The sequence below is a fragment of the Rhododendron vialii genome, chromosome 9a (assembly GCF_030253575.1).
Source record: "Rhododendron vialii isolate Sample 1 chromosome 9a, ASM3025357v1".
Lineage (NCBI taxonomy): Eukaryota > Viridiplantae > Streptophyta > Magnoliopsida > Ericales > Ericaceae > Rhododendron > Rhododendron vialii.
This window is the reverse complement of record NC_080565.1, coordinates 16,353,402-16,367,236: the sequence shown is the minus strand read 5'-3', so window position 1 is coordinate 16,367,236 and position 13,835 is coordinate 16,353,402. Positions and strand designations below refer to the sequence as shown.

Genomic DNA, 13,835 nt, shown 5'->3' with positions numbered 1-13,835 from the left:
TTCCCTTCAACGGGCATGGCATTCGTGCCTTGCACGAATGGAAAATCTAGTCTCTCTCTAAAATTTGAACTCTCCAAAATAGATTTTTAGAGCATCTCCAATCCAATACTCTATTTGAGAGTATCAAAATATTTTATTTTATTTATAAAGTGATTTTAGAGGAAATCACTATTCCTATTTACTCCAACCTCAAATCCTCTATTTTTCCCTCTAAAATTTTCCTCCAAAATTAACCTCTTATCAATTCCCTCCAAAATCATCCCCCAAAAATTCCCTTTCTGTTTTTTACTCCAGTTTTGTAGAGCCCATGCCTTCCACTACATTTCCCCCTCCCTCCCACTTGTTCTTTACTCCAATTGGTGGTAGTTCATTTACCAGTTGCTGTAGAAGTTAATGTTGTAGAACTTGTGAAATGTACTAGAAGTTAAGCACGAGTCCTGTGAAATTAAGTTGATATTGTAGAAGTGTAGACAATGTTAAAAGGTTGACATAAACGTGCAAGGGTGAAAGGATATAGTTGACATAAACAAAAGCTCATAAGGATACACATGTCATTTTAAAAGGTGAATAGTATTATAGAGGGGGTCCTCCGTATTTTCTTCCATCCTGTAAATATGAAGGAATATGAAGGATCAGGCTTGAGAGGATGGGTTGAAGAAGTTCCATATTCTCAAATGAAGGAATAGAGCATGGATTGGAGATGCTGTTAGACAGTCAAAGTTGCCAACAGATCCCAGGCGATGCCTTGTTCTCTTTGCTATTTGAAAAGAATTTTTCAAAAATTTCCCCCTAGATTCCTTCTACTTTCAACATTTCTCTCTCCACTTATTACCGCTACTATTTTCAAAAAACTTTTCAAAACACAAACCAAACACGGCAGGACTTCTAAAAAATGAATACTACTGCTCCCACCACCAATAAATGAAGACTTGGGAAGCTTCCTCATTGGACCCCCCCTCTCTCTCTCTCTGACATATGATCCCGGCGACTCTCTCTCTCTCTCTTACATAAGATCCCGGCGACATGGATGCAGCTGAGGAACACATAGTGATGCTCCCCTTAATGGCCCACGGCCACCTAATCCCTTTTCTAGCACTCGCTCGACAAATCCACCAAACCACCAACTTCACCATCACCATCGCCACCACCCCTCTCAACACCGCATACCTCCGCTCCGCCGTCTCCTCCGACCCAACCCTCTCCCACTCCCCCCGCCTCCGCCTCGCCGCCCTCCCCTTCAACAGCTCCGACCACAACTTACCCCCAAACACTGAAAACACCGAGTCCCTCCCCCTCAACCAAATCATCAACCTCTTCCACTCCTCCGCCGCCCTCGAACCCCCCTCCCACCGCCTCGTCGCCGACATCGCCGCCCAAGAAGGCCGCCCCCCCATCTGCATAGTTTCCGACGTCTTCAATGGCTGGGCTTCAAGAGTCGCCGAGAGGATCAACACGACCAACGTCTGTTTCTCCACTGGCGGCGCTTACGGCACCGCAGCCTATATGTCGGTGTGGCTAAACCTCCCTCATAAGTTCACGGACACCGACGAATTCCCCGTGCCGGGTTTTCCCGATTCCTGCCGCTTCCATCGCTCTATGCTTCACCAATTCATTAGAGCAGCCGACGGTACTGTTGGAACTTTGTTAAGTTTTAGGATACAGGAAAAATATCCCCGCAATGTCTAGGAAATGTTTGGTCCTACACATTCAAGTAAATCTAGACCATTCATTTCACTTTCTCGGACATTTTCGGGGAGACTTTTCTTGAACCCAATCATTTCTGTTAAAGGTGTGATGTTTAGTTTTGAATGCAAAGAGTGGTTTAATGTTTTAGATAATCGAGTGATAAATTCCCAACAGGTAGCGATTCGTGGTCGAGGTTTTTCCAAACCCAAATTTCACTTTCCTTGAGATCTTCCGGTTGGCTTTGTAACACGGCAGAGGAAGTTGAAGTTTCGGGTATGGAAATTCTGAGGAAATATATCGGAAAACCGGTTTGGAGTATCGGGCCTCTTCTCCCTCCAGCTATGCTAAATTCCAATTCATCTACGTTAACCCAGCACAGTGGGAAAGAATCTGGGATTTCAACCCAGAAATGCATCGAATGGCTCGACTCGAAACCGAAGTCCTCCGTAGTTTACATTTCATTTGGGTCACAGAACACAATAAGTTCATCCCAGATGATGGAGTTAGCCAAGGGTTTAGAACAAAGCGGGAAGCCATTCATTTGGGTGGTAAGGCCTCCGGTTGGGTTTGACCAAAAAGGGGAATTCAGATCCGAATGGTTACCCGAAGGATTCGAAGACCGAGTTTTGGATGGGAAACAGGGGTTGTTGGTGAGGAAATGGGCGCCACAGTTGGAGATTCTGCAACACAAGTCGACCGCGGCGTTTTTGAGCCATTGCGGGTGGAATTCGGCAATGGAGGGGTTGAGCCAGGGGGTGCCGATAATAGGGTGGCCATTGGCGGCGGAGCAGGCGTACAATGCGAAGATGATGGTGGATGAGATGGGGGTTTGTGTGGAGCTGGCGAGGGGAGTGGGGAGTGGGGTTGAGGCGGAGGAGGTGAGGAAGGTGGTTGAGTTGGTGACGGAGGAGGGAGGGAAAGGAGGGGAGATGAAGAGGAAGGCGGTTGAAATTGGAGAGACAATGAAGGCTGCGATGAGAGAGGAGGGAGGTAGGAAGGGGTCTTCTTTGAAAGCAATGGATGATTTTGTTTCTGCAATTGTCTCTACTGCTGCTGAGAGGGGGAGGAGGAGATCAAATGGGGTGGCGACAGGTTGAGATTTGGACACAAGTCCCTGGGATTTAGCCCAATTTTTTTACTGCTTCCCGAAGTCTAAGAACATGACTTCCGAGCTGTATTCAAAACTGTTCGACTTACCCGGATGATTTGTTAGTGCTATCTATTTGGGTTTTCAAGTCAAGATGAATTCAAAAAATTAAGAAAACCTAGAGAAGGACAAAAAAATCCTACCAAAAATCATGGAAAAGATAAGTTGAAGTTTGCTTTCCTCGCTTTCATTTCAATCTTCTTTCATTTCTGTAAGTAATTATCCCTTGTTATATTCCTTTCTCCTTCACTCTGTTTTTCATTAAAGAGAATAAGAGTCACTTTTTAAAAACCTTTCCTGCTTAGTTTAGCTCTCTTTCTTTCCCTTCCACATGAGGCAGCCTATATGCACGTGCAAGATCCAGGTGATTGTTGCATCCGAAAATCAATACATAAGCTCAAAGTCCACAGACAAATATAACTCACACAGAGACACCAAAAACATGTTAATTCTGCTTAAAAATACGGGGAACGACAATAACGAACAGCAAATCAGAACCTAATTGAGTTCAAAATTACACAATCAAGCTGTTTGTGAAGAGCGGGCACGAGCAGCAGCTTTCTCTAATGCCTTCAACCTGTTAGCTTCCATGCGAGCTTTCTGTTCTTCTGAGACCTGTATTTCCCTAGTAATGCTACCTCGGGTTTCCTTAGCTTGATTTGATATATCATCCATGGAGCGATGACGAGAAGAGATATGATCTGTAGCAACAGCATCGCTATGCATTGCTGGAGACAGCTCCTGCACAGGAACTATACCATGAACCACCCATATGGAGAAAGTAAATAATTCCAAGTTAAACCACATAAATGTGGGATATATACGTATCCTCCCAATAGATGGATGTTCATTTGCCCACAATTTGTTAGAGGCACAGATGCTACACCTGAGAAATATGAAATGAAATTCGACATCTAAATATGCGACAGATATCGCAGAAGCTCCATAAGGGAATCAAAAAGGACCATTACACAGTATTCTTATCCTACGTCCAAGGCTCTTAGAATATAGATGCAAGACAGCTTTTTTGCTTTTCTGTTCCGCGAAGTCACAGCCTTCTCATTCTAATCAAGCAATTTAATCTGAATTTCCAACCTTGTAGATTTTTTCATTTCCTACCACAACGGTTATTAATTTTAAACAGCAATAGGAAGTAGAGAACCTATTCATAGTGTTTAGTGTAAATTTTGCAAATGTGAACATATTTACAGTTGGCTAAAGTTGGCTACCTGGAAAGCGCTTGAACTATGCAAACAAGACAGTTTTGTTATTTCTGAGTGTATTCCTTTCCTTTCCTTCTGACATTAGGTGATAGTTTCTAACTTTATGAGACTAAAATACAGTAAGGCGGAACTAGCACTTACATCAGTACCCTGCTCGTAAATCTCTTGAAGCATGTCTTCCTGGAAATCATCAGTGCAATGGTTCTTCAAAGATGTACCTTGCTGTACGAGAGATGGCTCCTCTATGTTCATATCTTGTACAACAGCAGAATGTCATAAATTAGAACCTTCAAAAATCACTAATAATGCTGAAAATGGATTCATTAATGTGCCGGATAAGTTGGTCAGATGGGAACATAATGCTGTAAATATTTATGAGTTGAAATACTGATGTCGGGAGTTCGTATGATCCATTCATCTGCTCTTGGTGTGCACAAGGCCCAATCCCTTGGTCAGTGACTATAGATCCACACATCACTTTGGCTCTATATAAATTAGATGCAGTCAAAGAGTCAGAACTACTTAAAAGCTTAAGCCTGTAAGTGATGAGTTATCCAATACTATTATATTAAGACTCAATGTTTATTCTGTTTATCTAATGTGTGACTTAATATTCACATGTCGATGAATGTCATTAAAAACAGTAATGGTTATTATAAGCTACCAATCATATTACAGACCATAAAATGTCAAGGAAAAGACTAACACATTGATGAATGGAGTTGGATGTAAAGTGGGTCTTGATCCCACCTGAAAGATTGGTTAGGATTGTGAAAGAGCTGAGCCAGGTGGTGAGGCGTTACGGCTTTTTGTTATTTTTATGACAAGTCTAGACCTCTATACTCACAACTCAGAATGTGTATTTTCATGAGCTCGTAATCCTGGCTTGGATTATTTTAGTCATAAAGTTCATACCTGTCAGATAATGGTGGCATCCCATTTTAAGACGACAAAAAATGTAGAAAGCCTTCTTGTGGTTTGAAGATGTCAGGTAAATAGCGATTATTAAATTGGTGAGGACCAAAGCTAAACTCTAAGAGAGAGAGGTAAGTTTATTAGTTCATGTGTGACTTTACCTCATTCTCTCCTGATATTATCTTCCATTATGACAACATTCACCGGCATCAAGTCAACAACCCAATGACACATGACACCCCAATTCGTATCTCTAGCACCCCTCAAACTCAATCTTGAAAGTTTATCCAGTGCTCCTCTGGCATTGCCCAAGACTCCGTCGTGATCCCACATTAGTGTGTGGTCAAAGGCATGGAGCGCAGTCCACACGATTGTATAGTCAAAATTGGGGATGTTGGGGCCTAACCCAGGAGTACTAAAAACTATACACACTCCCTCCAAAAAATAACAGAAATAAGGGAAAACCAAAACATGAGTCCGAATTCACTGCATATGGCATAACAAAACATGCTAGCTCTTTGCAAGATCTGAAACATAGTGTTAATAAGTACTGGTGGTAATCACAACAGTCTACTCATGAGAGTGTTGTAACTATGATTACCAAATAGGATCTACGGCACTGTATCAAACCCCCAGCAACAAGCATGTGATATAAAACACATCCTTTAGTCTCAGTCAGCAAGCAATGGGCAACATATCCAAAACATCAAATATGTGCTTTGAAGTCAGTAACATTCAAACAAATAACCATTCAATAGTATTTGGTATCATTGAAAGTCTCCTTAGACCAATCAGGAGAATACTTGTACAGGTACCTTCATCAGCATTTGAGATGTTGTGTACAGCAGGGGTTTCGTGTAGCTTTGTTGGGTCACCTCCATTGGCAACTCTATCCCGTAGTCCTCCCAGGCATGTCTGCCAAAAGAAGAATAGAATCAAAAGAACACAGGTGCCTAGCAATTCTGAAGAATACAAGTTTCACACCGAAAATCTACAGGTTAACATGCACATGTTTTCCGCTGCATACATTTTATATTACTCCATACAATTGTGAAATGGGTACCCACTAACTGCCAAATTATTGAGTTTAGGATACTGGATTAGGGCTAACATTAGACAAAGGAAGTGAGTCAATGATGAACTACCATCAATAGATGAGAAGGAAACCTGGCTTTAGGACATCAGATTTATGATTTTTTTAGTCTTACATCACTAGTTGTGCCCAAAGCTTAAGTTAGTACGAAATTGGCTAAAATCGCTTGTCAAGCTGTCGAACCCTCTTTGTCTTGTGCCTTGCATGAGGAGATACAAGCGTCCAGACATAAAGAGAAGCATAATGCATATGGCAAACATGCAGAGAGACTTGAACCCAAGACCTTTCAGAAACTGAAGTCTGATACCATCTTAGATCACCTTTCCTCCCAAAAGCTTAAGTTGTTAGGAATAAGTCACCATTCAACAATACTTATTCAGCTGCCCGACAATACGCTTTTAATTGTTCTCTTCGTGTGAATCCAATACTTGTTTTTCCTGAGGGCTGAAACTAAGACAATAATTTGATTTAGTTTCCCCAAAAATAACTGAGATTGAAATGCAATCGATTTTCCCATATCCATTTACAAGCTTACAAAGGCGTAGGTGCGTAGCCCAGCCCATACCCATTAATCCATTGCTCACTAGATCTTTCAGAAGTATTTTTTACTGTTTCTGAAACTTATCTATACTTATCCTTGTAAACATCAGTATTTCCTTGAGATGTAAACTATAGTGTTATTAGATTTTATAGTGCAACAACATTGGAGTACCAACAACTTTTTCCCATTGAAGGTCCATCATGGTGGGCTGCAGCAAGTGAGTAGCACTCGCCCTGCCCCTGATCACCTGTTCCAGCCACAGATGATACAAGAAGCCCATCTAAGTCTCTTGCCCAACTATACCTAGCGATTTTACCACAACTTCATGGATAGTTTGCCTATGAATGCTTTGACTTCATATATAAAGACTTTGCCAGAACTTTACCGTTTGAGATGGGTCATTCATCTATTTTGTCAATGCATACCCCTGGTAAATGGTGATAAATACAGCATACTACCATGCTTTTTAGGATGTAAGAACAGCATACTACCATGCTTTTTAGAATGTAGGAAGCATAATCACTTAAGAAGAGAATGTTTTACCTTGACACGTCTCGTGGCACCGACTTGTTCCACCTTGTGTACGAATTGATCAAATGAGTAGTAAGGAAGCAGATGTGAATGCCATTCAGCATAAAGCCCAATTAAATTCCCCAAATCACTAACCTGCACAAAATTGACCAATACTCATTATTAGATGAAGAATTTATGCAGCGATCAGCATCTTGAAATCACCTAAACCCAAACCAACTTGTTGAAATGAAGTTTATCCAAAAAGAAACTGGAAACAATAACAATACATCAATGAAGCTTTTCGATTTTGACCTGTGTGGTTTAGTGTGATATGCAAAATCAAGAGAACCAGGACAAGCACCACCAAGTTTAGTCAAAAAAAGAAAATGAAGCTTTTCGATTTTGACCATTTAGTGTGATATGCAAAATCAAGAGAACCAGGACAAGCACCACCAAGTTTAGTCTCTTCGTTTAACAACGAAAAAGGGCACTATACAATGTATCTGACATTTCAAACTAAATAAACTTTACTGACTTGCGAAAACTTAATGACAACATGTTCTATCTTATGTCTCTTAGTTTCCAGAATCCTGACCTCTATTTACTTTACTACTTCAGCATACGAGGAAACTTTCTGCTTTTAGATATTTAGTGTACATGAATGAAGGCCCCTCTTGTGAAGATTGCTAGTGTAATGCATCAACTATTGTTTTGAGATGTAATGCTGGTATTTCCGTATCTTGGCCAAGAATGACAACTTAGGTTTAGTGTGCATCTAGGAATTGATAAACTCAGACAATAACTAAAATTCATAACCTCGACTTACCAACTAACATAAGAAACCTGCATGTGCTTCCACGGTAATATAAGTAAGTCAATGATCATGCAACTTAATCCTCTCAATGTGGGTTCAGGCCATACAAGTGCCCAATCCAGGGGCCTATTAGGGGTTCAGGGGGTTTAAGCAAACCCCCTGGGTTCAAGAAATGTACTAAACTTTTCTAATTTTTCACATAAGTTTTAATTTTTCTTTAATATTGTCTGCACTGGATCATTCATACAACATTAGAGAGCATGAAAGTTCAATTAAATTTGTGTGCACGTAGATCATATAACTCAACAAAATAATATAAATTAGGCCCGAGTTTTCGATCAAAGTAAATATCTTTATTTTTATATACTGTTCTGCATACGAAATTTTTCTAATACATTTTTGTCACCTCTAAACAAAAATGCTGCAGCCGCCCCGGCCCAGTCAGAAAATAAAGCCAACCAAATACTCTCGCAAAAACTGTAAATGATTTGGAAAATTCTCACCCTTTCGAAAATACTAGTTTTTAGCAACTTATTCCGAGAACCGTGCAGTTCATCCAATGTGATTTACACGACATTCTAGTTGCAATGGGGTTTCTTATACAGTCCACAGTTCACATACCCTCCCTCACAACACTTTGTACCAGAAACCTCACAAACTTTACTAAGTAATGCGTTCAAATTAACAACAGAAAAGACACTATAATTCAGAAACAAGCCCAATCCCGAACCCTAGAAACTGAAATCCCATGAATGGAGACAAGAATAATCGGTACCTCTTGTCCGCGGCCGCGATACTTGAAAGCCCTAGGGAAGTGGCGAAGGACGTAACCGATTCCATCGTTGGAGAGAAGAAGGTCAGGGGTGAGCTTGGGCCTCGATCTGGGTACCTTCTTGGGCTTTTCGGTGGACTTCTGCAATGGTTTTGAACCACCTTCAACAGTTCCGTCGCCGGTGGACTTGAAGTTGGACGAATTGGGTTTCGGGTAAATGGAGGACGATGGATTAGGGTTTTGGTTGGGATGTGAAGGGCAATCTCGGGACCAGTGGCCCGGGCGGCCGCACTTGTAGCATCCGGTGGGCGCTGCACTGCCGCCGCCGCCGTTGTCCATTTCTTTAGCTGCTGATCTGAGTTGCAAGTATTGAAGGCGAGATGACGTTCTTACTCTGGGGAATCGTATGAACGGGAGATTTTGGCGGGAATAATAGGAGGAAAAGGGTTGGGCTATAGCCTCTATGTACGGTGCCCTTTTGGGGGCTTTCTTTTAGACTCGGTTGAGTTGTCCGTTAGTTGTCGGGAATGTTGTGTCAGAAATTGATTCGCAAGAAAAAAGAAGTGAGGTGAAGTGAAGTATTTCCTGTGTATGTTTTATTGATAAAAAATGTCGCAGGAAAACAAGAATTCCTCCCTTTTGGCAAGCAACAGTTCTAACCACACAGATAATAGTGCACAGATTGTGCATAAATTTTATTGTGTGGCCCACTATGGGTTCCACACAAACAATTCGAGCCATTCATAAAATGTAAAATATTTTTTCAAAGGTTTTCGCAAAAAATCAGCTCAATCCGATACCGATAGGTGATTGATTTAATCATCCAATTTTTCGTTCAGATTTCTGGATCATGAAAAGTTAGATGATTTGATCAAACACCTATAAGTATCGGATTGAACTAATTTTTCGCAAAAACTCTTGAAAAATTATTTTACATTTAATGAACGGCTCGAATCTTTTGTGTGAAACCTGTGGTGTGCCCCATAAAAAAATCTATGCACAATCTGTGAACTATTTGTCTGTGTAGACAGACTTGCAATTTGGCAAGACTTATTTTCCAGGAAAGTGTTATACTTTGTTTGGATTGCTTTTTGAAAAAAAATTCTCAACTCAAAAAATATTCATTACCCCTACTTCCAATGATTACCCACCTCTATCTCCAATTATTGTAGACACCCAAATTTGGCCTAACGAGTACTTCAAGTCCCACCTTGGAGACCGTCCCGATGATGAATAGATAATGTGATTGATGATTGACTTCTCATAAACCCATAAACTTTGGTAAGTATTTTTAGCCACTTAGAAGACTCAATCCAGAGCCAAATAGCCTTTCAGACAAAAATACAACATCCTAGGAAAATACATCTGTCGGCCGCAAGATCTATCTCACGGCCCCCACTTCTTTCTTTCACCCGTGGAATATGGTGTTTGAAATTTTCCTAGAGAGATCGATTCCTCGCCCGCCAAATGCATTCCTCGGCCGCCAGATCCTTCAAGCTGGCGGCCGCCAAATCGTCTTTTTCCAAAATTCGAAAATGTCCTGTCATTCGTTTGATCGACGTACCAAAACCCTAGCAGCCTTTTTTCAATACTTCAAGGCTACAAAATAGATTCGGAGCAAAGATCTTCTAACCTTCTAACCCTATAACACCTTATTGATTCACGTCCTTTGATTGGCCGGAGTGAGTCACCTCATGCCTATATAAAGAGGCGCTTAGGGTTCCGAAATTAACAATTCAATACACCTTTTCTAGCCACGATACTCTGCAAAAAACCATCTCTCATACTCTCTCTACCAAAGCCCTAACCTTTCATAGGCAGTCGCAACCCGACGATCAAACCCCGAAGTACAAACCCCAACCTTAGGGTTTCGAGAAGCAAATCAGTTAATCACCTTCAATCTGAAGCAATCAAGCACTGAGGAATCAAGGTGGTGAGGCCCAAGGGCCTATGGTTTGACTCATTTTTTGTTTCTGTTCTTAACTAGTAGTATTCTGATTTTTCTGTTTAAACTATTCGTATTCTGGTGTGAGGAAGAACATCGACTGGGATATTGTTCCCGCAGCCAGCATATTAATCCAATGGGATCCCATGGCCGTGACATCTATTCACCGGCCGTGGAATCCATACGCTGGGACAACCTATCGTTTCTTGCTTATTCTGATGCATGCTTTATTTATTGCCCTAACTCACCTTATTAACTGTTTAAGGCTAATAACCAGATTACTTGTTTAGAATTAAATAAAGCAAGCATTAGTTGTATGTTAAATTATTATGGCCCGGTCTCATGACTGGGCAAAGAGGAGTGCCTAACACCTTCTCCTATCATACTTTTGGCTCTCGTACCCGAAATCTCTCCTTGTTTTCCTAGTTTTTAATAAATTAAGTGGTGACTGTATTTAGTGGAAATCGTTATCGTGTGGAGATGTTCCTAGCTATGAGAATATCCACGATAGCAATATATCTTGAGGAAAACAAGTGTAGAAGATATATGTATGGCGATGCCCCTTTTGGGAGGTGTTTACAATCATTATTATCATTTCTCTTACTATCTCTCTCCAATCATTACCTCTACTTCCAATAATTACTCTTATTTCTCTCTTCACTCATAATCCTACAAAATTTCTCAAAAACTCATCCAAACACAGCATTAATTTTCCAGTGGGAAAGTTGAAGTTGTAGGTCGTACAACTTTCTTAGTAACTGAACACACAAAAAATTACAGGAAAATTGATTTTCTCGTCCTTTCTCATCCTTTCCATGCAATTGAACGCTGCCTTAGTTTTACATTTTTAAGAAATTAAATAGACACTCTATTTGGAGTACTTATTTAGGGATGCATCTTAGTGAATTTGAATACTTCTCCATCCTCAAAATCCATAATTGTCCCATTACATACTCCCCTATAATTAGGTCACCAACTTCCTTGGCCTTCCGGCACTGGGCAGGCATCAGCCCCCGTACATGGTCTTACGACTTTGCGGAGATCTTGTGTTTTTGGTAAACAGTCGCCTGGGCCTGGTAACTGCGACCCCCTTACAAAGTGCTAGGGGCACCCCTTCTCCCGAAGTTAATATAGATAGTGCGTAATGAAAATATTTTGAAACGCCTAGTTATGTATAGCCTTAAATTGTGGGATTTGATTGAGGTGATAATAATAGGATTTGGCTTGTTTGCCGTTTCACTCTCAACCACATGAAGCAGTCCAATACATCAAATGTTGACAACTCAACTACAGATGAAATCGAAAGCCGGGACAAACGGGATGGCGTCCAAAAAATTCACAAACCACCCAAATTGGAGACTCCCCAAACTGATCCCGCTCAAATAAATTCTGCCTGAAACACTCCCTCTGTCTCTTTATCTCATACTTCAAAAAACTTTTATCTGCTTCTGTTTGTTTGGAAAAGAAAAATCTCTGAAGATGGCAGAAGAGACAAGAAATCAGCCATGGTTGGAAGCACTATTTAGGTAATCGAAGCTCTATTCCCTAAACATGGTGCAAGAGAAGGAGAAAATTCCCAACTAATGATGTGGGTTCTTTTTCAGGTATTAGTGTAAATACACACATACCCCAAAGAGAGAGAAGAAAATCCCCAATTGTAAACTGAACATACTTTTCTCATAGAATGAATCAATTGCAGCTATAGATTTTAATCATTGTTTGGATGATATTAACATGCATGATATGGTCACTAAGGGCTTCTGGTTTACATGGACTAACAAGAGAGGTGGCATTGGTGATAATAAGAGTAGGCTTGATAGGGTGGCAATCAATGAAGGGTGGATGGAGTTATTCACTGATTCTGAGGTTGTTGGGCACCCATCAGGGATCTTTGATCACTGTGCCCTTGTTATGACTATGGTTCACAATAAATTAAAGCTTGTCCTTTCAAATTTTTCAATTTTTGGATGGCTGATGACAGAGTTCGTGGTTTGATTGATTCTTCTTGGAACCAAGATGTTAGAGTTGATCTCGTGCTGAGGTTTAGCTCTAAGCTTAGGAGGCTTAAACCTGTGCTTAAGGCCTTTCATAAGCAGCATTATGGTAATCTTAGTGGTAGAGTGGAGAAAGCCGGGTCCAATCTTGTAAAAATTCAGAATTTATGTTTTCAATTCTTTCATGATGTTACTTTGTGTGAGCTTGAGAAGGACCAGCAATTCTATGCCCTCAATTTCGCTGAAGAAGCATTTTAAAAAAAATCTAGAGTTCCGTGGCTTGCTTTGGGAGACAATAATACTAAGTTCTTTCACCAAAAGATGCATGCTCATAGGGTGAAAAATACTATTCTGAGCTTGGTTAATGATCAAGGAGTGAGACTTGAGGATCCTGTTGCTATTGAAGAAGAAATTCTTAGGTACTATCAGAGACTTTTGGGGTCTGATTTCATGCACAAACAAGATGCTTCATAGGCTCTATCTGCTGCTATGCTCAAAAAGGTGCCCCAAGAGGTTAGGGCTTGTATGGTGGCCCCTGCAACTGAAGCTGAAATTTGGTCTGCCTTACAGTCCATTCATAGGGATAAGGCCCCTGGCCATAATGGATTCAACTCTGCTTTCTTCCATGACAATTGGTTGATTGTTAAAGATGATTTTGTGGCTGGTATCCTTTCTTTCTGTACTAATGGGGTAATGCCTAGGGGTTGGAATGCTACAACTGTTACTTTGGTGCCCGAAATTCCTTCTCCTAACTCTATAAAGAACTATAGACCTACAGCTTGTTGTAATACACTTTATAAGTGTGCGACTAAGGTGCTAGCAAATAGGAGTCAGACTGTTTTGCCTTCAATAATTGGTCCTGCCCAATCTGCTTTCATCAAAGGTCGATCCGTCATGGATAATATTTTGTTAATGCAAGAGCTTGCCAAGGGGTACCATCGTGATCTGGGGCCTGCAAGATGTGCTATCAAGCTGGATGTTGTGAAAGCTTATGATAGTGTTGATTGGGATTTCTTGTTTGAAGTCATGCACTTTATGGAATTCCCTACTATCTTTATTGACTAGATCAGAGCTTGTGTTTCTACCCCTTGCTTCTCTGTTCTTATTAATGGAGAATTGAAGGGCTTCTTTCCTGGGAAAAGGGGGTTGAGGCAAGGTGATCCTATCTCTCCTTATATTTTTTTTGTTGATT

At 40.8% G+C, this 13,835-nt stretch overlaps 2 protein-coding genes across 6 annotated transcripts; one reads left to right on the top strand and one right to left on the bottom strand.

The window, feature by feature from the left end:
* The first annotated feature begins 931 nt into the window (after positions 1-931).
* Positions 932-3,124, top strand: LOC131300820 (crocetin glucosyltransferase 3-like). The gene is made up of 2 exons (XM_058326818.1): positions 932-1,627; positions 1,861-3,124. Exons 1-2 carry the CDS (start codon positions 1,024-1,026, stop codon positions 2,781-2,783), a joined length of 1,527 nt encoding a protein of 508 aa, XP_058182801.1. The 5' UTR covers positions 932-1,023; the 3' UTR covers positions 2,784-3,124.
* A 74-nt stretch (positions 3,125-3,198) lies between these two features.
* Positions 3,199-9,177, bottom strand: LOC131300821 (uncharacterized). Of its 5 annotated transcripts, XR_009191079.1 has the most exons (7): positions 8,708-9,177; positions 7,149-7,271; positions 5,788-5,886; positions 4,198-4,320; positions 3,819-3,948; positions 3,658-3,720; positions 3,438-3,574 (listed from the first exon to the last, which is right to left on the bottom strand). XR_009191079.1 is itself a non-coding variant. In XM_058326819.1 (5 exons), exons 1-5 carry the CDS (start codon positions 9,041-9,043, stop codon positions 3,356-3,358), a joined length of 900 nt encoding a protein of 299 aa, XP_058182802.1. In that variant the 5' UTR covers positions 9,044-9,176; the 3' UTR covers positions 3,199-3,355. The 5 variants fall into 5 exon arrangements, 2 of the variants coding, with proteins under 2 accessions (XP_058182802.1, XP_058182803.1); XR_009191078.1 differs by having other exon boundaries at positions 3,658-3,948; XR_009191080.1 differs by having other exon boundaries at positions 3,658-3,948; positions 4,198-4,310; positions 5,787-5,886; positions 8,708-9,176.
* Positions 9,178-13,835: the final 4,658 nt, after the last annotated feature.